General features: G+C 42.8%; 1 protein-coding gene across 1 annotated transcript in view; it reads right to left on the reverse strand.

Moving 5' to 3' along the window:
• The window catches only part of inppl1a (inositol polyphosphate phosphatase-like 1a), a 231278-nt gene that overhangs the window by 20346 nt on the left and 184688 nt on the right, over positions 1-26244 (reverse strand). Inside the window, exons 19-23 of the mRNA XM_060826353.1 lie at positions 18915-19004; positions 11913-12026; positions 8843-8931; positions 7600-7687; positions 6304-6459 (exon numbers count right to left, since the gene is read on the reverse strand). Of these exons, the coding sequence (XP_060682336.1) occupies positions 6304-6459; positions 7600-7687; positions 8843-8931; positions 11913-12026; positions 18915-19004 (537 nt within the window). The remainder of the gene's footprint in view (positions 1-6303; positions 6460-7599; positions 7688-8842; positions 8932-11912; positions 12027-18914; positions 19005-26244) is intronic.

The raw sequence follows: 26244 nt of genomic DNA on the forward strand, positions 1-26244 counted from the left end.
CAAAGTCCTCTTTACCAATTTCTGGGGCTAGTGCCACTTTGGGAATTGAATTGAATTTATTGTCACGTGTACCGAAGCAGTGAAAAGCTTTGTCTTGCGAGCAATACAGGCAGATCACAGAGTTAAGTAGCATCGATAGTAAATAATAGGTAAACAGTGATGAAAACCAAAACACAGGTACAGGGGAAATTAACAGTTTGTAAGTCCATTCAGCATTCTAACAACAATGGGTAGAAACTGTTATGAAACCGGCTGATGCGTGTGCTCAGGTTTCTGTACCTTCTCCCTGATGGTAGAGGTTGTAGAAAAACATTGCCAGGGTGGGATGGATCTTTGAGAATGCTGACGGCCTTTTCTTGACAGCGGGCCTGGTAGATGGATTCTATAGATGGGAGGTTGGCCTGTGTGATTGTCTGGGCTGAGTTCACCACTCTCTGTAACTGTCTTTGATTTTGAATGGCACAGTTGCTATATCAGGTAGTGATACATCCAGACGGATGCTCTTGATGGCACACCTATAAAAGTTGGCAAGGGTATTTGCCGTCATGCCAAATTTCCTCAGCTGCCTAAGGAAGAGGAGATATTGTTGGGCCTTTGTAACTATTATGTCTGCATGAAGAGTCCAAGAAAGCTTGTAGTGGATGACCACTTCCAGGAGCTTGACACTCTCCACTTGTTCCATCTCTGTGCTGTTAATGCATGGGGGGGGGGGGGGTGAGTAACATCCCGCCGAAAGTCAATAATGAGTTCCTTGGTTTTGCCAGCATTCAGAGCTAGGTTGTTCTCAGTGTACCATTTTTCCAGGTTTTCCACCTCCTGTCTGTATTCTGTTGCACTGCCATCCGAGATACGACTGAGTATGGTGGTGTCATCACTGAACTTGTAAATGGCATTAGTCTGGTACTTGGTGATGCAGTCATGAGTATACAGCGAGTACAGTTGGGAGCAGAGTATGCACCCCTTGGTGGGGGGGGGGGGGCAGTGTTGAGTGGCAGTGAGGATGAAATATTGTTCCCAATCTTCACTGATTGTGGCCTGTGGGTCAGGAAACTGAGGATCCACTTGCAGACAGTGGGGCTTAATCAGAGATCACTAACTTTAGTAATCAGTCTCGAGGGGAGAATACATTAGATTACTTAGTGTGGAATCAGGCCCTTTGGCCCAACAATCCACACCGGCCCTCCGAAGAGAAATCCGCCCAAACCCATTCCCCTACATTTAACCCTTCACCTAATACTTCAGGCAATTTTAGCATGGCCAATTCACTTAACCTGCACATTTTTGGACTGTGGGAGGAAACCGGAGCACCTGGAGGAAACCCATGCAGACATGGGGTAAAAGTCCAAACTCCACACAGACGGTTACCTGAGGCGGGAATTGAACCCAGGTCTCTGGCGCTGTGAAGCAGCAGTGCTAACCACTGTGCCGTCCCAATAATAGTGTTGAAGATTGTATTGCACTGTTCTTGGTGTCAAGATATTCTAGGGAGGAGTGAAGGGCAAGTGATATGGCATTTGACGTGGATCTGTCGGCCCAATAGGCAAATTGGAGTGTGTCAAGAGTAGTGGGGAGGCTGGAGTTGATTAATGCCATAACCAACCTTTCAAAGCACTTCATGACCACCAAAGTTAGGGCCACTCGGCGGTAGTCATTGAGACATGCTGCATGAGTCTTGTTGGCCCTCACGAAACAGGCAGGGACAGTGGCCTGCCGCAGGGAGAGGTTGAAGATGTCCGAGAAGACGTCTGCCAGTTGATCTGCGCACGTGCTGAGTGCGTGGCCTGGTACTCCATCTGGTCTGACCTCTGATGCAGTGACAGTTGGGACAGGTTCGTTCGGACTTGTTGAAATAGGTATTAGCTCTCTGCCAAAATTCTGCTCAAAGCGAGCATGGAAGGCACTGGGACAATCTGGGAGGGTCTGCTATCTTGCACAGTCTCTTTTTAGAACCTGTGATGTCATTCAGTCCTTGCCATATTTGCCAAGTGTCTATCTGGGTCTCTAGTTTGGATCGGTGTTAGACAGTTGTCTCACAGACCTTTTAAGTGACACCTATTACATTCATACAAACTGACGCAGTTTATAGACAATATCCCAGACAATACCATCATCCTATAACCATATGTTCTGTCCCACCAGCAAGACAGAAGCGGTTGTGGTACTCTGGTATATGGGAGAGAGTTGCCCTGTCAATCCTCAATATTGACTCTGGACATAAAGTCTCACAGCTTCAGGTTAAACATGGGCAAGAAAACCTCCTGATGACCAGATCCCCCCCCACCATCCCACATAAATACCCACACACCTGTTGATGAGTCAGTATTCCTCCACATCAAACATCATTCAAAGGAAGCACTGAAGGTGAGATGGGCAGAGTGTACTTTGGTGGGGTCCTCAATGTCCATCACCAAGAGTGGTTCAACACCACCAGTATTGACTGAGCTGGACAAGTTCAGACAACATAGCTACAAGAATGGATGTGTCTGTTCATTACAGTACTGGTGAGATTGACCACCTCAGAGACTAAGTGAAGATGAAATCTTGTCAACTCAAAACTGGGTCCTGTGGACCACCAGCTGCAGCAGAATTATATTCAACACAATCTGTATCTGCAATCTCATGATGCAGCATACCCCCACTCTATCATTACCATCAAACCAGAGGATTAATCCTGATACATACAGGAGCATGTCAAGAGCAGCACCAGGTATTATTTAAAATCTCAACTTGGCAAAGCTACAAAACAGGACCACCTGTGTGCCAAACAGCATAAGCAGCAAGTGACACAGCTAAGCGATTGCACAACTAATAGATCAGATCAAAGCTCTGCAGTCCTGGTCTATCATGACCGGTGGTGGATAATGAAACATCTCATTAGAGAAGGCTAAACAACCTATCCTTAAAGATGGATAAGCCATGAACATCTGCATAAAAAGACAGACCGAAGCATTTGCAACAATCTTCAACCAAAAGTGAGAGTTGATCATTCATCTTGACCTTCTTCAGTGGTCCCCAGTAACATAGTGACTGATATTCAGTGAATTCAATTCACTCATGATATCAATGAACAGCTGGAGAATCAGAATACTGCAAAAGCTATGGCTCCTGACAAAAGTTCAGGCAATAGTACTGAAGACCTGTGATTGAGAACTTGCTGTCCCCCCCCCAAACTTCTGGAGTGGGCTGGACATGAACCAGGGCTCCCTGGCTCAGAGATCAGGACACTAAAACTGTATATTAGGAAGGCTAAACAGCCTATCCTTAAAGATGGAGGAGCTGTGGACATTTATGTAAAAGGTAAGGCCGAAGCATTTGCAACAATCTTCAACCAGCCCCTTGTGCCTCAGACGCAACCATTTTCAGTTGCTTCATTAATGACTTTCCTTCCAACATAAGGTCAGAACTGGGATGGTCACCGATGACTACACAACATTCAGCACTGTTTGTGACTGCTCAGATAATGAAGCAGTTCATGCTCAAATGCAGCAAGACCTGGACAATATTTAGTCTTGGACTGATAAGTGGCAAGTAGCACTCACATCCACACAAGTACCGGCAATGACCATCTTCAAGAGAGAATCGAACCACCATCACTTGATATTCAATCACATTACCGTCACTAAAACCTCCCATTACCAAAATCCTGGAAGTTAACATTGACCAGAAACAACTGGATTAGTCATCTAAGTACTGCGGCTACAAGAACAGGTCAGAGTCTAGGAATCTTGCAGTGAGTAACTCACCTCCTGACTCCCCATAATTTGTTCACTATCTACAATGGCACAAGTCAGGAGCATGATGGAATACTCCCCACTTGCTAGAAAAAATTCACCATGGCTCTTTAGACAGCAAGGGCAGCACGGTGGCACAGTGGTTAGCACTGCTGCCTCACAGCGCAGTGTGGAGTTTGCACGTTCTCCCTGTGTCTGCGTGGGTTTCCTCCAGGTGCTCCGGTTTCCTCCCACAGTCCAAAGATGTGCGGGTCAGGTGAATTGGCCATGCTAAATTGCCCATAGTGTTAGGTAAGGGGCAAATGTAGGGGAATGGATGGGTTGCGCTTCGGCGGGTCGGTGTGGACTTGTTGGGCTGAAGGGCCTGTTTCCACACTATAAGTAATCTAATCTAATCTAATCTAATCAACCACGACCACTATTACCTCAAAGGATTAGGGTAGCTGATACATGGGAACACCAACATAATCAGGTTCCCCAACAAAACACTATCAGTCCTGACTTGGAAATAAATAGTCATTCCTTTAGTATTTTTAGTCAATATCCTGGAACTCCTTCATGTTGGCATTGAGAGTCTACCTACAGCACATGGACTGCAGCCATCTTCTCAAGGGTAACTAGGGCAATGACTTCCACATTCCACGAAGGAATTATTTTAGAAAGAAATCTGATCTGTATGCAAACTCCAGTCCCACATTAATGCAGATGAGCTTCAGCTGGTCTCTAAAGTGGTTCATCAAGACTCTCAGCAACAACAATGCAGCATATGCACCATGCTCCCAATAACAACAGGGATAAAACAAAGGAATTCACATCCATACATCTGCAACACAAGCACAGGTGACTATTGTCTATTGTACTTCAGAACCTAAATTTCAGGTCCACTCTCCCTTGGAATAATATGCTAAAAAGCTCCAGACTCTGCACTCTGCAACATGCAACCTATTCTATTGATTTTTGATATCATGCATTGAAGTGGAACATTAAAAGTCTACATACTTCTGTCAATTGTTCCATCATAAAAACTTGTTATGGTGATATGACAAGTTCACCTAGACATTTTCCATTAACATTGTGGTCATAAGAAATCCCAATGATAAAGGAGGACAGAATGAGACTATGTTATTTTTCAAGGCCCCGCAAAACTTTTAAGTCAATTCTAAGGGGGCCAGGAACTCATTGAGAAAAGCTCTTGGCCACATTTCTACGTTAGAAAGTGCTGCATAAATACTGGAACTCAAGAGACAGAATGCAATGACAATGAAGCAGAAAGCTCAGCGAGGCAGAGCACTTTTTAACAGAGTTCAAAGCGATGCCACATCATGAGTCTTTCCATCATTGCTGGCTGGGTTCCCAGTAGTTGGGGAAAACTGCCAGGAAGTGTCCTCTGCTTTTGCTCCAGGGTTAGGAAAGCAATACTTTCATTCCTTCTTTAAAAATAAACAAGTGCTCAATGCAACAAAAGCCAGCCGGGCTCCAACATTATAGCGTTCAGCAGTAGAACAACCCATTTGGGGTTCAGTTGGTCCATGGAAGCATTTATGCTCCACATGAATCCACTCCCACTTCTCTTCATCTCTCACAATCAGTAAGCATACCCTTATGGCTTGGAGCATTTGACTGATATATTGTTTTTACTTCTCTCATTCTTCCAAATCTAAAGATCCAGATTTATGCAAGGTTTGTGAAGGTTTGCAGCTCAGGTGGAGGTTTAGTGTGTAGGTTTGCTGACTGAGCTGTAGGTTTGATACCCAGACGTTTCATTACCTGTCTAGGTAACATCATCAGTGGCGACCTACAAGTGAAGCGAAGCTGTAGTCTCCTGCTTTCTATTTATATCTTCCTCCTGGATGGGGTTCCTGGGGTTTGTGGTGATGTCATTTCCTGTTTGTTTTCTGAGGGGTTGATAGATGGCATCTAGATCTATGTGTTTGTTTATTGCATTGTGGTTGGAGTGCCAGGCCTCTAGGAATTCTCTGGCATGCCTTTGCTTAGCCTGTCCCAGGGTAGATGTGTTGTCCCAGTCGAAACGGTGGCTTTTTTTTTTCATCCATGTGTAGGGCTACGAGGGAGAGGATCGTGTCTTTTTGTGGCTAGCTGGTGTTCGTGTATCCTGGTGGCTAACTTTCTTCCTGTTTCTCCTATGTAGTGTCCTATCCAGATTTATGCAGGAGGATAGTACTCAAGTTGCTGGCCATCTTCCCATTAGCCTTCACTACCACCAATCCCTTCTCTACACAACAAAAAAAAATGCAGTTTCCCTAGCCTGTGGGCTTTGACTGGACAGGATGGCACCATTCAAAACCACAACATGGAACAACCAACTCTGTGAGTTGAAAAGAGGAGGACATGACATCTGCTACTTTATCCATTTCAAATGGTGCAAACAAAAAGCACAAAAGATGAAACCATTCTATGTCAATACAATGCTGACAAGTGTAACTGCAGTCTAGCTCAGTTTAAACAGCATGAAGCCCACAAAAACAATAAGGGGGTCACCAACACTATTTGAGACCTCTGAACTAAGCCAATGAAAGAAAACAAAGCTTGCTCATGTTGACAGGTTACACACCATAAAGACGCTCCCGAGTTCCAATCCTCTCTGCTGGGACCCGAACCTTCATGGATCCACGAATGTTGCCAGTCTCCTCTCCTCTGTGTGATAACGATGTCAGGAATTGTTGAGCAGTACTGCCAATCATTGACTTCAGCGCAATGCAGCACTCCCCTGAGAGAGACAGAACACATTGGGAGAAGGAGTTAAGAATCAAATGACAGACTTGCTGACACACAGAAGAACTCCACCCAATATAAATCATACTCTTAGCTGGGGTTCAACCCAGGAACAGATTCAGCTCAGAGGCAAAAAACAATTGCTGGAAAAGCTCAGCAGCTCTGGCAGCATCAGTGGAGAGAAATCAGAGTAATATTTTAGGTTTGGTAACCCTTCCTCAGAACGTCTGACAAAGGGGTAGAGGGAGAAAATGCTAGTTGGCAGATGCCAGATGACAGAAAACCTGGACACCAATGGTGGAACTAAAGAGGAAAAATACATTGAGGCCAGAGCTAAGGAACAGATTTTACTGGGCTGAAGTGAGGTTTCAAGGGTTTTAGTGTTATTCCACAGAACAAGGTCATTTGGCTCAATCAATCCATTTCAATACATCATTTCCTACTCTAGCTTTCTCCTCAAATTCCATCTGTATTATTCTCAGTTCCTCTTCCCCCATATAGTTGCCTAGCTTCTCCTTCAATGCAGTTAAACTATTCCATGTTAATGAGTACTGCATTCTCACCATTCACATTTGGTAAAGAAGCTTGTTCCACATCATCTATTGGTTTTCTTGGTCACTATTATGGTTTCTGTTTCTACTAATGCCAACAAGAGGCAAGATACATATAGAAAAGCTTTGAGATATATAAGCTACGGTGAGGCAATGAGGGTATTAAAAATAAGGAGACATTTTCAATTTCAAATCCAGATGTGAGTTCCGAGGAGCCAATGTAATTTAGTGAAGACCAGTGTGACAAGCTAAGAGGGCTTTGAGTGCGAACAGATATAGGGTAGAGTTTTGAGCTCAACTTTATTGCCAGCAGATAAGGAAAGAGCACTAGAAAAACCAAGACCACTGAACATTAAGACATACATGTAATTTCAGTGGCAGAAGCAATTAACTTTGACATTTGGTTCCTACTGATGCCCAGGACGATGTTAGGGACCAGTTCATACATCAAGATCGACCACGTAGCATGGAATTGGATTCACATGGAGGACAGATGGGTAGGCTTACAGTTTTTCTTCACCAGACATCTGAATATGTGTAGGATTAATCAGAATATTCCTTCCCATTATGCTGGCAATACTTACCATAGGATTCATAGCCATCCACCGATTTGACAGTGAGGAGGAGGTGCTGGTCCTGAAGATATTCAATATCTGACAGAATTGGCTTCAGCTTTAAAATAAAATGTACGCATCATTGCCAATTTATTTGTTAATCAACTAATTAGCCTTGTGAATTATAAAGCAAAGCTATCAACATGTACTTGATGGGCCGAATGGTCACTTTCTACGCCACAAATGATGATATATTAATTTTCGACTGTTACTAAATACATATAATACACTGGTATCTACACAGCCTTCAAGGAAGACTCGAAAATGGTTTAATGGTGCAACATACTCTGAGTGAAGCGGATGTGGATTCCAGACCCACTTCAGAGGCTTAAGTCTATCATCAAGACTGACACTCAATGAAATACTAAGGAACTGCCTTTCAATGAGACTCAATGTATCAAGGTTCTAACTGCCCTCTTGAGTAGGTGGAAATATCTCAAGGTCACTAATTTGAAAAACAGCAAGAGAGTTCTCCCCAACATCCTGCTGAGTATTTATTGCTCAATCACAAGGACAAAAAAATGATGATGCGGGTCACTGTCAGATTGATGTTGCTGGAGTTTGTTGCATGCAAAGTGGCTTTTGTATTTCCAACATTGCAACAAAGACTATTTAACAAACAACATGGTCCGTAAAACACTTCGAAACACCTTCAGATTGTGAATGGTCACATACATTAGAGTTATAGAGTCAGAGAGATAAACAGCACAGAAACACACCCTTTGGTCCAACTTGTCCATGCTGACCAGATATCCCAACCCAATCTAGTCTCACCTGCCAGCACCCGCCCTATTTCCCTCCAAACTCTTCCTATTCATATACCCATCCAAATGCCTCTTAAATTTTGCAATTGTACTAGCTTCCACCACTTCCTCTGGCAGCTTATTCCATACAAGCACCACCCTTTGTGTGAAAACGTTGCCCCTTAGATGTCTCTTATATCTTACCCATCTCTCCCTAAACCTATGCCCTCTAGTTCGGGACTCCCCCCACCCCAGGGAAAAGACTTTGTCTATTTATCCTATCCATGCCCCTCATGATTTTATAAACCTCTGTAAGGTCACCCCCTCAGCCTCCGATGCTCCAGGGAAAGGCCCTGTTCGGAATCCATGGTCCTCCTTTACCTTTGTTTCTCCCTGAAATAAGGATAAGGATAAGGCACAACAACACAGCACATAACAGCAAAAAAAGAGATACTGTCTGCTTTATTTACCGTTGGGAGTTGCCTTGAAGACCAGCCAACCTTCAGAAAGTTGATGTTGTCACAGCTTTGTGTATCATTTTCTGAACTTTTCTTGAATTCTGCAACAGAATGGACAAACATAAATCAGTACATTATTTCTCTCCCCTTCAGATCATGGGTGTGTGTACTCAGAGCTGGCAGCAATATTAAGCATGCTGCAAGTGTTGGTAGATTGTTTAATGTTGATTGGTAGGAAAGGAGGAACAGGAAGCAGAAACACACATCAAAACAGCACTCAATCTTCTCTTCTTCCAATCCTACTGAACTCGAACACTCCAAATGTCAAGTCTCACCTCCAGGACACCACTTATTCATTGCATATCTGTGTGATAGCAAAGAACGAACCAGGAAGTGAGTTTACTAACAGCTATGTTCTGACCAGAGGGCTGCAGAGTGTTGAACAGTAAGATGAGATACTGTTTCAGGATATTGTTAAGGAGCACCATTACAACAGGTTAGAAGGCCAGAGAAAAGATGCGTCTGATTGAAACGACAACAAGAGTTGAAATGATGTGTTACAGTAAAGTCAAGGCCCCAGACAGAACCAGAATTAGAGGTGAGTTGGCCACCTAATCTTTGCTTGGAGAGTAGAGTCCAAGAGCTGGGAGTACTGTCTCAGATGGCTGGAGCGTTTGGGTCTCAGTATGGATGAATGACTACACTTGTATCTCGTATAACTATATGAGATAATACCATAGAAAAGACAGCTGAAAGAAGGCATTGTGGAAGAATTATTACAGCCTAATTTTAATGGCTAAAGGTCTGCCCAAAAATTTAAACTCTGCAATCAAACAGCGCAACAGTCACAGCATTTGAATTTGTATTTATGAATAAAGCAGCAAAGCTGTAGGAGCAGTAGTAGTCCATTCGGCCCATCGATGTACCACTGTGTTTTTATACAGGGTAGATGCAGGATTTTCTCCATGGTAGGGGATCTAGCACAAGGGATTACTGTCTAACGATACAAGGAAGGCCATTTTGAACTGAGATGAGGAAAAGTTCCTGAAATCAGAGTGAGAGCCTGTGGAATCTGCCACCACAGAAAGGGGTAGTCGCTGGTCACCTTGTTATGTGAAAAGTTGCCACCACCAGTTTTAGAATACACAAATTGGATAAAGAAAAATACACAAAAGAAAAAAAAAATCACAGAAATTAAATGTGCACTTTCAATTCCAAAATAGCTTTTCAATTACAGGAATGCAGCACAGGACATGGCAAGGCTCCAAACCTCAGTGTGAACAGACCCACACTCAAAATTTTGGCTTCAGATCCACATACACGCAAACCTTTTAACGTACTCTTCGCTCCCCACACTCAGGGCTGAATCACTGTTAGCCACAGCAATGGACGTGCAGTTTTAAATTACTTCAACAGCTCCAGAGTTTCTAAGCACAACCCCAGAATGTTAGGAAACACATCAAACAAATCTTGAATACAGTTGGACTGATTCATCAGGAACTAGAAGGTAATTATAGAATACATATTGTAAGCATGGCGTAACAGTGAATGAGGGTGAAATTATTGAGAAATCTATTGGGAGGCAGTGGTATGGTGGCAATGTCAGCAAGTTAGTACAATTACAACATTTAAAAGGCATCTGGATGGGTATATCAATAAGTGCTTGCAGGGATATGGGCCAAATGCTGGCAAATGGGACGAGGTTAATTTAGGATATCTGGTCGGCATGGATGGGTTGGACCAAAGGATCTGCTTCCATTCTGTATGACTATCTAACTAAATAGCCTGGGCCTGGTCCTGCTTCTCATCCAACGTTTTTTAAAATCATACAATGTTTTGACCTTGACTACTTTGAGGCAGCAAATTCCACAGGGTCACTACTCGCTGGGTGAAGCAATTTCTCTTCTCAATTCTAAATGACCTACCCAGTAACCCTTAGACTGCAACCCCAGATCCTGGACTCTCCTGTCATCCAGAACAGCCTTCCTGCATCTACCCTATGTAGTCTGATTGGAATTTTGTAGGTTTCTATGAGATGCCCCTCTTTTTTTGAATTCCAGTGAATATAATCCTAATCGATTCCAGCTCTCCTCATATGTCTGTCCTGCTCAATCAAAAAGGACAAAAAAAGCAGATTAGGGTCATTGTCAGGTTGATGTTGCTGGAGTTTGCTGTGTGCAAAGTGGAAGTTGTATTTCTAACATTGCAACAATGACTACACTTCAGATAAGGAGACCAAAACTGCACATGATATTTCAGGTGTGGTCTCACCAAGGCCCTGCACAATTGCAGCAAAACTTTTGCAAAAGTCCATCAGACAATCAATTGGAATTTCAAGACTGGGGGGCACATTTTTAAGGTGAGAGGAGAGAGATTTCAAAAAAAGACACGAGGAGAAATTTTTTTACACAGAGGGTGGTTCGCGTGTGGAATGAACTTCCTGAGGAAGTAGTGGATATGGGTACAATTACAATGTTTAAAAGACATTTGGATAGATACATGATTAAGAAAGGTTTGGAGGGATATGGGCCAAGAGCAGGCAGGTAGGACCAGTTTAGCTTGGGATTATGTTCAGTATGGACTGATTGGACCGAAGGGTCTGTTTCCATGCGATATGGCTGTCTGACTATCACTAAAATCATCTCTCATTATTCTAAACCCCAGTAGAGCCAGAACAAACATACCCAACCTTTCCTCGTAAGAGAAGCTCTTCAATTTAGCAATACTATCAGCATCTTTGTTGGGTTTTGAATATATTAGCCTAGGTCCCTGGATTACTAGTCCAGTGATGTTTCCATTACATCATCACCTCTCCCGAAAGAGGTTCATCAGGCCCCAGATCTTTCTTGGGTACCTCAAGCCTCCTGGCCATATGAAGCTGGACTTAAAGAGCGAATTAAGGCAGATAACAGTGAAGAAACATCACATGTCTATTTTCTGAAGTTGTGAAGAATTGTGGTGTAGGTTGGGGGTGGCGGGGGGTCATTTTTTGGGGAGCTTGGTAGTGTGAAGAAAGCAAAGTCAGGATGGGACAGGAGGCTGAAGAAAGGAAGAGCAGGGGCTTCTATTTACAATCACTTACCTTCCAGACAGGTAGAGTAGAACTCAATGAAGAACTTAGTCCTGCTCGCAGTTTTCACAATGGCTTCTATATTCTCAAAATCAATGTAAGCCTGGTCAGATGTTTTGGATAGACCTGTATATAAACATGAGCCAGGAATGAGTAACAAGCAGTCAGACCAATTTCTCACTTTGTTAGTAAGATCGTGTGGGCGGCACGGTGGCACAGTGGTTAGCACTGCTGCCTCACAGCGCCTGAGACCCGGGTTCAATTCCCGACTCAGACTGTGTGGAGTTTGCACGTTCTCCCCGTGTCTGCGTGGGTTTCCTCCGGGTGCTCCGGTTTCCTCCCACAGTCCAAAGATGTGCGGGTCAGGTGAATTGGCCATGCTAAATTGCCCGTAGTGTTAGGTAAGGGGTAAATGTAGGGGTATGGGTGGGTTGCGCTTCGGCGGGTCGGTGTGGACTTGTTGGGCCGAAGGGCCTGTTTCCACACTGTAAGTCTAATCTAATCTAATCGCCTTGTCCAAGGCCAGGTCAGAACATAAAACTAGAAACCGAAGCAGGAATAGGAGGATGACATTCTCAATATTTACCAAGTCCCATCAGAATCTCACGTGTTTGAATAAAATCACCTCCTCAGTCTTCTAAACTCTCATAAATAAAGAACTAACCCGTTTAGCCATTCTAGGAGTCAACCTGTTCACCCCACGGATCATCCAAGTGGATATCTTCTGGATAGCCTCCAATGGTGATATGTTCTGTTTTAAAAACAGGCACAAACACTGTGCACAGTACTCCAGGTGCGGTCTCAGCACCCTGTACAGTTTTAACATGATTTCCATGTTTTTTTAAACTCAAAACTCAAAGCAATAAAGAATCCATGTGCTTTCATTAAATGTTGCACTGGACAAAACAATTTATCTAAAGATTCAACAAATTTCAGCTGGGTATTTACCTGTCCTACTGTCCATGATCACAGCTCACCCTCCACAATAAATCCCCATTGCCAACAAATCCCTTAGACGTTTTTTGGACACTATCAATTTCAATTGAGGCACAACAGTAGGTTACTCTCTATCTTCTCAAAGCCCACTGAAGGTGACTAACAAGAATATTAAGCCTTAATTTACTCAAATACAAACATCCACACAATCATACATACTTTGCATCATTCACTCACATAGGGACACCTCACCCCACCCCAAAATGCCTTTGTGAAATGTAAGGACTGGACCTCCTCCTCAGCAGTCTGTTACGATCAAGGTTGTGGCTGCCTCAACTACAAAAGGCTGCAGCATCAAAGTTAATGAACATACATAAAGATAGATTCATAGAATTTAAATGGGAAGGGGAGAGAGTGGGACTATGGCACTGAGACAGAGGATCAGCCATTATCATGCTGAATGATGAAGCAAGCTTGATGGGCTGAATGGCCTACACCTGCTCCGACTAGCTACATCACAAGTCCTGGAAGTGATGACAGACTCCTTCAGTGATTTTCTTAGAACAACTCTAAAGCATTTTCTGCGAAACTCATGCATTAATCTATGCTATGCACTTCAATTATATGACAGAGAATTTCACATTCTCACCAACACTGGATAAACAATAGACAATAGGTGCAGGAGTAGGCCATTCAGCCCTTCGAGCCTGCACCGCCATTCAACATGATCATGGCTGATCATTCCTAATTAGGATCCTCTTCCTGCCTTATCTCCATAACCCTTGACTCCACTATCTTTGAGAGCTCTCTCCAACTCTTTCTTAAATGAATCCAGACACTGGGCCTCCACTGTCCTCTGGGGCAGAGCATTCCACACAGCCACCACTCTCTGGGTGAAGTTTCTCCTCATCTCTGTCCTAAATGGTCTACCCCGTGTTTTTAAGCTGAGTCCTCTGGTTCGGGATTCACCCAACAGCGGAAATAATGTTTTCTGCCTCCAGAGTGTCCAATCCTTTCATAATCTTATATGTCTCAATCAGATCCCCTCTCAGTCTTCTAAACTCAAGGGTATACAAGCCCAGTCGCTTCAATCTTTCAGTGTAAGGTAATCCTGCCATTCCAGCAATTGACCTCGTGAACCTACGCTGCACTCCCTCAATAGCCAGAATGTCTTTCCTCAAATTTGGAGACCAGAACTGCACACAGTACTCCAGGTGTGGTCTCATCAGGGCCCTGTACAGCTGCAGAAGCACCTCTTTGCTTCTATATTCAATTCCTCTTGTTATGAAGGCCAGCATGCTATCAGCCTTCTTCACTACCTGCTGTACTTGCATGCTTGCCTTCATTGACTGGTGTACAAGATTACCCAGACCTCTCTGTACTGCCCCTTTACCTAAATTGATTCCATTGAGGTAGTAATCTGCCTTCCTGTTCTTGCCAGCAAAGTGGATAACCATATATTTATCCTCATTAAATTGCATCTGCCATCTCACCTAACCTGTCCAGGTCACCCTGTAATCTCACCCTGATGAGTGAATAATTAAAGTATCATTTTGATAAAGTAAGACATGGTGACAATTAACATACTCACATCATGATCACACTGCTATCATTCTTGGGAGTCTTCTGTTGTGAATAAGGTCTAAGTAGAACATTTTAATTTTGAGATTCTGGTGTCAGGAATACACATGACATGTCCAGCCAAGTGGTTTATATTTGAGCAATTGCTGCCTCAATACTGGGTCTATTGACTTGTGAAAGGCTTATCTTCAGACTGAATTACTCTCAAATATGGTCCTCAGGCCATCCAGAGATTGCTGATGCCAGCCAGATCAGATCCAGTTCAAACAGCAACCATGGTTAAATAGTTCAGGATCCTGGGTTCCTATGGTAACTTGTGCAACGCACAAATGTGCACCCAATTCCCAAAAATGTTCCAGTGAAAATCAGGAAGATCAAAAGAAAATGTCCCTTACAAATCATTTTAAAACTTGTAGTACTTGGTTTTAGATTTTTTTCAAAAAAATCCATTCAAAAAATAGGCTTGTTGGTCTAGGGGTATGATTCTCGTTTAAGGTTTTCCACAGATGCTGGTGTCACTGGCTAGGTCAGCATTTATTTATTTATATCACAACCAACTAGCTTGCTCAGCTGTTTCAGAGGGCAGTTAAATGTAGACCACATTGCTATGAATCTGAAATCATATATAGGCCCTGACCAGATAAGGACAGCAAATTTATTTGCTTGAAGGACTTTAGTGAAGCAGTTAGGTTTTGACAGTGGTTTTGCATTATGGTTCTTTTAAATGATCAATTAAATTTCCAAGTTCTCGTAGTGGGATTATTATTCCTATCGATTACTAGTTGAGTAATATCATGATTGTGCTACTATGACCCTTCAATGTGATGGTTGTCACATTCTGACAAAGCCTGGGTCACAATGCACTGTTGATCATGCCCATACTCTTAGCAATTTTCAATGACTAGCTTCACTCTTCACTGGCTAACCATAGCAGACCAGAGCATCGTGTTCGTCAGAAGCACCTTTAATGGACCAAGCATGAATGACAAGGGATCGCATTCACATAATCACCACTGTCATGGATGTCTGCACTCGCATCAGCTGTGACCCCAGTAAACAAACCCAGCTGCTTCAAGTACACAATATAGAACACAAATAACAGGCTCCTCACATTCATACTGACTGACGCAGTCTCTTTATATTTATCTGCAACACACAATCACAATAACTACGATTGATTCACATGCAGCTACAGACATCAAAAGCTCACTCTCCGTCAAAGCCTTATCTTTCAAACTACTGAACTGTCAAGACGCTTATTGTTCACTCTACATTACTTTTAATTCATACAGTCCATTCAGTTCAACAGGTCTATGATCTTCGTATAAAGGCTCACCACCCCTCAACTCTGGCATTCAATACAGTTCTGTGAAACTCATGCATTAATCTATGCTATGTGTCCCAACTATGTGGCATAGAATTATACATTCTCAACACCCACTGGTTCAATAAATAATTGAAGTGTTAATTTTATAATCTATAAAATAACAACAAGCAGCGTAGTCATACCATCATCATACTGCATGACCAGATAATCTGTTTTTACTGATTTTGGTTAAGGGATAAATATTGAAAAAGACACCAGTGCCATGAAATCTTTTGCATCTACCTTAGGGTTCACATTTTATCTGATAGACTGACCCTCCAACAATGCAGCACTCGCTCAATGCTGATTCTGCAACAATATTCGTCAATGATGCTACGACATCACTAGTAACGACCCTTTGACGATGTGATGCTTCCCTAATAGGGGCCACCAGTGCAAACATTCAGTACTTTTCTTCTGACAGTGTTGGAGTTCCCTTGCCACCATGGCAAAGCTACCCTGGTGCTGACTGCCCTGCCATTAATGTGACATTGCCCTTGTACTCCCTTACAACATAATAACAGAACACTTGGAGAGCATTAAAGGGATCTGACAAAGTCAGCATGGATTTATAAAAGGGAAATCATATTTAACTAATGTACAGTAGATCACGTGGATGCACAGTGAAACATGAACCAGTGGATATTGTGTAGATGGATTTTCTCAAGGTCACACACAAGATGCCAGTGGGCAAAATTAAGGCACATGGGATAGGGGTAAATATGATATAGACTGAGAATTGGCGGACAGACTGGAAACCAGGAAAATGATGCTATGACATCAGGGCAGCCTGATGGCTCAGCGGTTAGCACTGCTGCCTCACAGTGCCAGGGACCCAGTTTGTTTTCAGTCTTGGGTGACTGTCTGTGTGGAGTTTGCACATTCTCCCTGATCTGCATGGATTTTCTCCAGGTGCTCTGGTTTCCTCCTACAGTCCAAAGATGTCCAGGTTAGGTGAATTGACTATGCAAAATTGGCCATAGTATTCAGGGATGTTTAGGTTAGTTGCATTAGTCAGGGGTAAATGTGGGGGAATGGGTCTGGGTGGGTTACTGTTCGGTGGGTCGTTGCTGACTTGTTGGACCGAAGAGCCTGTTTTCACACCGCAGGGATTCTAATTCCAGTAAGTTGATCTTTTTCTTGGTGGCAGGCTGTGACTTGTGGGATTGGTGCTTAGGCCCTAGCAAACTACAATATCTATAAATAACTTGGATAAGGGAATCGAATGCAATATTTCTAAGTTAGATCTTGACACAAAACAAGATGAAATTGAGAGTTGTGTGAAGGATGCAAGAAGGCTTCCGGGTGATCTAGACAAGTTGAGCGAATGGACAAACAATACAGATTCAGAATCATACAGGGTAAATATGAAATTGAGGTACTTCGGTGTGAAAACCAGGAAGACAGTATTATTTAAATGTGGATGTACAAAGGGACCTGGCTGTCTTTGTACACCGTTCTATGAAGGTAAACAGAAGCTCAATAAGCAACGAGGAAGGCAAATGGTATGTTGCTGAAAATGCGCAGGTTTCCAGCAACACATTTTCAGCTCTGATCTCCAGCATCTGCAGTCCTCACTTTCTCCTGAATGGTATGTTGGCCTACTTTGCAAGAGGGTTTGAGTTAAGAAGAAGGATATCTTACTGCAGTTATATTGGATCTTGATGGAACACACACACACACACAGTATTTCCTGCAGTTTTGGTCTCCCTACCTAAGAGAGGATATATTTGCATAGGAGGAGTACAGTGGGAATTCACAAGGCTTATACTGGGAATGGCTGTCCTATGACGAGAGGTTGGTTCACCTGGGGCTGTATTCACTAGAGTTTAGAATAATGAGTGAATCTAATTGAAACATTGTAAAATTCTAAAGGAACTGGATAGACTAGATGCGGGAAGGATGTTGTTCCAAGCTGGGGAGTCTATCATTAGAAGAGACAGAGTCTCAGGATACAATGAACAAAGAACAATACAGCACAGGAATAGGCCATTCAGCTTACCAAGCCCGTGCCAATGCCTTACCCTTATTTAGGCCTGTTACTTACTGCCCATGCACAGTTTCTATTCCTCTAATCACCTCCCTTTCATGTGTCTATTAAGATATGTCTTAAACATGGCTAATGTGCCTGCTTCCACCACCTCTACCAGCAGTACATTCCAAACACCACCCTCTGTGTGAAACATCTTGCCTGCACTTCTCTCCTAATCTTTCTTCCTCTCACCTTGAACCTGTGCCCTCTTGGGAGTTGATTTCTTTACCCCAGGAAAAGGCCTCTGACTAGCCACCCTATGCCTCTATATGTATACAGTATAGATCATTTAGGACTGAGATGAGGAAACATTTCTTAAAGAGTGGCCAACCATAAAATTCTTTACCACAGAAGGCTTTGAAAGAGATAGATACATTTTAAATTTTAAAGGTATCAAGGATTATGTGTAGAAAGCAGGAATATGGCATGGAAAAAAAAGAGGATCAACTATGACTATACTGATGGCAAAGTAGGCTCAAACAGTCGAACACCCTGCTGTTGCTCCTACATTTATATGTTTCAACAGTGGGGTACTTTCCCTGTACTGCTCTCCTGACAGCGTTACACTTCCACACTCGAGCCCTGCCAGTTGCCTACAATATCATTGCTTTGACAGTGTTGTGCTCCTTCAGTACTGCCCCTCCAACAATGCAGTGCCTACCCCAGTGCTGATGCTCTGACAGTGCAGCATTTGGTACCAAAAGTGAAGAACAGCCTGAATTCAGTGATACCCCTGATGGCACGTGCAACCCTTTGGGCAAGGCAAGTGGATGTAGGTGCACAGGTTTGGTCTAGCTGCAATATCCCTCACCACTGGCCCCAGCATCATTTGAATACCATGACCATATTCAGCAACCAGATTCACAAATCAATGCTACTCAGGAAGGGTGTGAAGGAAACTTGCAAAGTTCTTTGCTGCCAAAGCTCTGGAGGCCACTGAACTTCAAAAATCAGATGGGCAGATTTTTGTTCAGTGAAAGTGATTGGGTTATACAAGTCAGCCTAGGTGCAGAGAGTTGTAGTTTTGCTAATTTGTAGAACAGCATCAACAGACTGAGTGGCCTCTTCCTGTTTTGATGCTCCATGTGAACATACTCACCCTTTTTGGATACAAACTGTGATGTCACACCAACTTCAAAAGTGCCAAAGGCAGGCGAGTGGTCACTTGTCACAATATCGTCTGTGCAGCCTGGATGGAGAAAAACAAACAGAGGAGAGATCTTACTGATGAAGACAATCCATGTACATCAGCAGGAAGAATGAGATTTCTGGGCTGAACAGCTTTTTTTTTTAAAAACACAATCCCTCGAGTTTGGCTTCAGTTAGCTTGAGACATTTGGTAGAGTAGTTGATTAAATGTAGCCCCCTTATTGCAAATGCTCATAGAGATGTACAGCACGGACATAGACCCTTCGGTTCAACCTGTCAACGCTGATCAGATATCCCAACCCAATCTAGTCCCACCTGCCAGCACCCGGCCCATATCCCTCCAAACCCTTCCTATTCATATACCCATCCAAATGCCTCTTAAATGTTGCAATTGTAACAGCCTCCACCACTTCCTCTGGCAGCTCATTCTATACACGCACCACCCTGTGTGTGAAAAAGTTGCCCCTTAGGTCTCTTTTAGATTGTTCCCCTCTCACCTTAAACCTATGGCCTCTAGCTCTGGACTCCCCAACCCCAGGGAAAAGACTTTGCCTATTTACCCTATCCATGCCCCTCATATTTTTGTAAACCTCTATAATGTCATCCCTCAGCCTCCGACGCTCCAGGGAAAACAGCCCCAGCCTGTTTGGCCTCTCCCTGTAGCTCAGATCCTCCAACCCTGGCAACATCCTTGTAAATCTTTTCTGAACCCTTTCAAGTTTCACAACATCTTTCAGATAGGAAGGAGACCAGAATTGCACGCAATATTCCAACAGTGGCCTAACCAATGTCCTTTACAGCCACAACATGACCACCCAACTCCTGTACTCAATACTCTGACCAATAAGGGAAAGCATACCAAACGCCTTCTTCACCATCCTACCTACCTGTGACTCCACTTTCAAGGAGCTATGAACCTGAACTCCAAGGTCTCTTTGTTCAGCAACACTCCCTAGGACCTCACCATTAAGTGTATAAGTCCTGCTAAGATTTGCTTTCCCAAAATGCAGCACCTCGCATTTATCTGAATTAAACTCCATAAAGGGACCTTGGAGTGCAGGTTCATAGCTCCTTGAAAGTGGAGTTGCAGGTAGATAGGAGAGTGAAGGCGGCATTTGGTATGCTTTCCTTTATTGGTCAGAGTATTGAGTACAGGAGTTGGGAAGTCATGTTGCGGCTGTACAAGACATTGGGGAGGCCACTGTTGGAATATTGCATGCAATTCTGGTCTCCTTCCTATTGGAAAGATGTTGTGAAACTTGAAAGAGTTCAGAAAAGATTCACAAGGATCGGAGGATTTGAGCTATAGGTAAAGGTTGAATAGGCTGGGGCTATTTTCCCTGGAGAGTCAGAAGCTGAGGTTTATAAAATCATGAGGGGCATGGATAGGATAAATAGACAAAGTCTTTTCCCTGGGATGGGGGAGTCCAGAACTAGAGGGCATAGGTTTAGGGTGAAAGGGGAAAGATATAAAAGGGGCCTAAGGTGCAACCCTTTCACTCAGAGGGTGGTACATATATGGAATGAGCTGCCAGCAGAAGTGGAGGAGGCTAGTATAATTGCGACATTTAAAAGGCATCAGGATGGGCATATGAATAGGAAGGGTTTGGAGGGATATGGTCCAGGTGTTGGCTGGTGAGACTAGATTAGGTTGGGATATCTGGTCAGCATGGATGAATTGGACTGAAGGGTCTGTTTCCGTGCTGTACATCTGTATGATTCTTAATCCCTCAATTAATGGAAATTAAGGTGGATTACATTTAAGAAAAGACAAAGGAGTCATTCGAGATTACACAAGGTGAAACTCAAATAATCTGATATGTTAAATTGCACAAAAGAGGACACTGACTCATATTGCAACAAGCTCCTGTCTGAAGGGGAATGGTTATGGAGGTCGTCAGTTGGCCACTCAATTTAATTCAAAACAAACTACTTCAAGTGACCATACTTTGAGGAGAGCACTGGAGATGAGAGATGAAAATGCATGTTGAGATAGATAGGATCAGAAAATTCCAGGAAAACTAGAGATATCTGGCAGAACAAATAACTGTAGGAGAGAGAAAAAGTGAGTTGAAAGTTGTTTTAAACTTTGGGATTGGCTGCAACCTTAAAATAGCAAGGAACAAAGATGAACTTTTGTCCCATAAAATGTTTGATCAAACCCACCCCAGAGGGGGAGGGGAAGACCAAGTATGAGCAAGACACAGGCATGCACGGACAGATACATACACAAACATACATACTCAGAGAAACACACATGCACACACAGGGTGCAGAGCCACACACACACAGGGTGTCAAACATATATTAAATGTCTCCCATGAAGCACAGCCAGAACAGTGTGCAATGCATACTGTAACAAGCTACTGTCTGAAGGGAATGGTTATGGAGAGGTCAGTTGGCCCCACACAGTATCCAAGAGTCACCAAATACAAAAAAAATCAGCTTTGAAAGCACTTCTCAGTTGCTAAGATTTCAGTGGAAATTGGAACAGTTGTGTCCTTGACGTGTTTTGGTTCTGATCTTGTGATTAACTGGAAATTTGATTCCACAGAGCCAGTTACTAATGAAGACCACATGTGCTGCTTCTTTGGTGTGGTTTAAGTTTGAGTAGGGCTGGATGTAGAGTAAGGAGTCGGGGTTGAGAGAGGAGAAGAGTGAACAATCAGAAAGAAATCACATCCATGGCAAACAGGGAAAAGGACATATAAATGCAAAACTACCTTAAAGAAATGTTATTAAATGCTTCTATCAAAGTCTTCTACATGCAATCAGTTTGTCAAAAATGAGTGCCTGGTCTTTGGTAATTTCAGGCAAAATGACAGCAATCTGAAAACAGCCAGGTCCCAGAGAAAGCAAGATAAATAACTGACCGAGGCAGATTATTAGCAAGGAACTCCAATTCTCTGTAAGGGTATCATACATGTTTCACACATGTCTCTCTGGCAGACAGCATTTCAGTTCAATTCCTCATTCACTGAAGGTTCAAAATAGTTAAGTCATCTTCAATTATCTGAGTTTGGAAGCAGTTCCACTGTTCACAAAGCACAGACACCTTGGCACTCTCCAACATCAACATGATCTGCCCCACTTCACTTCCATGCTATGCATTTTAAATCCAAATCATTCATTCTGTGACTTATTGTGTTTGCATCACACTGGTTATATTTGCAAATCATTTTGGTCACTCTGCCTATAAGAAGGATGTTATTAAAATGGAAAGGGTACAAAAAAAATTTACAAGGATGTTACCATAACTGGAAGTATTGAGTTACAAGGAAAGGCTGGATAGGTTGGGACTTTTTTCGGTGAAAGGTAGAAGGCTGAGGGTGACCCGATAAAAGTTTATAAAATCATGAAGGGCATGGATGAAGGTGAACAGATCCCTTCCTCAGGATAGGGGAGTTCAAAACTAGAGGGTGTATTTTGTTTTAAGGTGAGAGGGAAAAAACTTAAAATTTAACAGGGACCTGAAGGCAATGCTTTTCATGGATGGTGTGTGTGCGCAACAAGTTGCTGGAAGAGGGGATACAGGCATGTACGATTACAACATTTAAAAGGCGTTTGATCAGGTACGTGGTTAGGAAACGTTTAAAGGGGTAATGAGCCAACCACAGGCAAATGGGACTAGTTCAGTTCAGGAAAAATGGTAGGCATGAACAAGTACGGCCTATGGTAAGTTTCTGTGCCGGTTCTGTACCCAGCAGCATTGGTGGTATCTGCATGGTCAAGGTATATCAAGAAGGCACCAAAGAGTGGCAACTTTCCTTCCAACAGCAGCAGCATGGTAAACGGGACTCATGTCTGAACACCAGTCCCACGGGCCATGACAGAGCACTTAACAAGGAGGACTACACATTTGGACACTTGTTCATTTCTTCATTTTTCTGCTTTTTCAATCTATGTTTTGGTTTATTTTTTCTGTGTTTTATGCTTGTGCCGGAGAGTGGCGACACTATTCAAACACTTTTCACGATACTTTTAACAAGATACACATGACAATAAATCAAATAAATCAAGGCAGATGTTTTTGATGTGGTGGCCCAAAGGACTTTTGTGTGGTTGCAGATCTCAATGATTCCATATCAAACATCATCTACCACCTTTCTGCCCAATCCAACTAAATGCCTATGTCTTTTTGGAGTTCTATACTGTCACCCTCACAGTTTACAATGTAAAGTTTTACATCATCCACAAACTTAGAAACTGCCCCCTCTACACCAAGATCTAGATCAATAATATATACCAAGGAAAAGGGTCCCAATACTAACCCTTGGGGATCTTGCTCCAGCCTGAAAACTATCCATTAACCATTGCTGTTTTCTATCACTCAACCAGTTTAGTAGCCACATTGTTACTATCCCTTTAATTCCATGATGTATAACTTTTCTCAAGTTGTGTGGAACAGTAATTGTTTTTTGAAAATCCATCTTCACTACAACAAAGCATTAGCCTCACTTACCTTATTAACTCTTCAAAATACTTCAACAAGTTAGTCAAACAATTCCCCCTTTAGAAATTCCAGCTGGATCTTTCTAATCAACTCACCACTTTCCATGTGACCACTAATATTTTCTTGAATAACTTTTTAGAAGCTTCCCTACCACTGAAGCTAAACCACTGAAGTTCTTTAATTTCAAAGAGGAGTAATGGGACTTTAACTGTTTCTCTGCCCACAGAATGCTGCCAGCTTGTCTCCAGCATTTGCTTCAATTTCAGATGTGCAGCATCCAGTCATTCGCTTTTATTTCACTGAAGTTAAACTGAGTGGTTTATAATTGCTGGGTTCATCCATAAAGTCTTTGTTGAAGACGACCAAATATTTGCAATTCTATGATCTTCTAGCATCTCCTTTGCATCTAGCAATGTTGTCAATAACCACAAAAATGTTTTTCTTTTCTTCTAATGAATCTCTTACCACTATTGCTCATCATTCTTCCTCCTCTGCTCCTGCAATCTAAGCTGATTGTGGTGCCACAAACGTGGTCCAGTTTGAATTCTCGAGGAACCGGAGCCTTCAAAAGAGAAGAGTGAATTGAGAGTTGGAGCCCAGGGGGCTCCTGAACTACGTCTGTTTCTCTTGCACTGCTTGATTTTCACCCAGTCTCTTCAGTGTGACCACCTCTCTGGATGTGCTATCCATATAACTTTGAGTTTAACAGATGAGCCAACGTGACTCCAGCTGCCGCTCACACCTAATCTCAGAGTTCAAGTTTCTGCATCTTGGAGCACTTCCTGCACGCAATTTGTGAGGATACTTGTATAATCCAGGACTTTCCTTATATTGCAGGCTATACATTCCACTTGACTGAACTGAGCTGCCATATTTTCAAATTATTTCCCCTACATTAACCTTTCTCTGCTTTGGATCAGTTTCTATTGAACCAACTCTCTGCTGCAGTTAACTACTGAGACCAAAACTTTGACGATTTTCAAGAGATATAGTTCTTAGGCCTGGAGGGAATCAAAGGGGTCTAGCTATTTGGATAAAAAGTTGGCTAGCAGGGACAGAGGGTGGTGGTGGAAGGTTGCTTTTTGGACTAGATGCCCTTGATGGTGGTGTGCCGCAGGGATCGATGCTGGGTCCACTGCTTTTCGGCACTTGTTTAAATGATTTGGATGTGAACATAGGAGGAATAAATTAGAAAATTTGCAGATTACACCACAATTGGTGTTATAGTGGACAACGAAGGTACCTCAGAGTACAATGGTACCTTGACCAGGGCCAAGGAATGGCAGTTGAGTTTAATCTAGACAAATGTGAGGGGTTGCAACCTGGTTGGGCAAACCAGCTGGAGGTCTTATACACTTAATGGTAAGGTCTTAGGGAGTGTTGGCGAATAAACAGACCTTAGAATGTAGGTTCATAGTTCCTTGAAAGCAGAGTCACAGATCGATCGGGTAGTGAATCTGGCATGCTTGCCTTTATTGGTCAGTGCATTGAGGATAGAGTTTGAGGTCATGTTGTGACTGTGTAGGACATTGGTTAAGCCATGCTTGGAACATTGCATTCAATTCTGGTCACCCTGCTACAGGAAGAATATTGTGCAACTTGAAAGGGTTCAGAAAAGATTTACAAGAATGTTGCCACGGTTGGAGGATTTGAGCTATAGGGAAAAGCTGAAAAGGCTGGGGCTGTTTTCCCTGGAGCATTAGAGGCTGAGGAATGACCTTATAGAGGTTTATAAAATCATGAACAATATGGCTAGGGTGAATAGTCAATGCCTTTTCCTCATGGCAGGGGAGTCCAAAACTAGAGGACATAGATTTAAGGTGAGAGGAGAAATATTTAAAGGGTCAAGTTGTTCATGTAGAAGGAGATGGGTACAATTACAACATTTAAAAAGCATCTCGATGAGCATAGGAAGGGTTTAAGAGGGATATGGGTCAAACACTGGCCAATGAGGCTAGGTTAATTTAGGATATTTAGTCAGCATGGACGTTTTGAATTGAAGGGTCTGTTCCAGTGTTAAAAATCTCTACAGCTCTGATATGGGGAGAATGAGAGAACAAAGGACTAAGTTGAATGATCAACCACGATCACACTGAATGGAACAGCAGGCTTAAGGGGCTGAATGGTCTATTCAGGCTTTTACGTGCTATGTTTCTATGATTTTACAGATTTTCTGAGATCTAGTTTACTCTCCTTTCAAACTGAGCAGGAGTCATTCCAACAGCAGTCCAGTTCTAATGTGATCTAATACCAAGCTGATTCTGGTGTGCTTGTCCAACTAGTATTTATTGGAAGGTTGATAAGGAGAGGAGATACCAACCCGCGCAGTTGCATTGTAATCTATTGGTCCTCATCAGGATTCGCTCATCACAAATTGGAGCGCGAATGAGTATTCTAATGTCCATTGCATGTGCTTCTAAATGTTTTTGTTTGGTTTCCAAAATAACTACTATCGAGTATGAAGATGTACTTGACTTTGATCTGGTCATTCAGGTCATTTTCTGGTGAGTCTGGCACAGGAATTTCTTAAGGACTTCAGTCACCACAAGAGAAGGGAAGATTAAGTGATGCAACACTGGGAATAGTGTAATGGTGAATTTATTCCAATAAATTGGTCTCTTTATTCCAATGAACTGCCAACACATATGGGATGACATTGCTAGATCAAGTCAGTATGCATTCAATTTAATGCCATGATGTGGAGGTGCCAGTGTTGGACTGGAGTGGACAAAGTTAAAAAAATCAAAAAACATCAGGTTATAGTCCAAGAGGTTTATTTGGAAGTACAAGCTTTTGAAGCACTGCTCCTTCGTCAGTTGGCAAGTAG

The sequence above is a fragment of the Hemiscyllium ocellatum genome, chromosome 6 (assembly GCF_020745735.1).
Source record: "Hemiscyllium ocellatum isolate sHemOce1 chromosome 6, sHemOce1.pat.X.cur, whole genome shotgun sequence".
NCBI lineage: Eukaryota > Metazoa > Chordata > Chondrichthyes > Orectolobiformes > Hemiscylliidae > Hemiscyllium > Hemiscyllium ocellatum.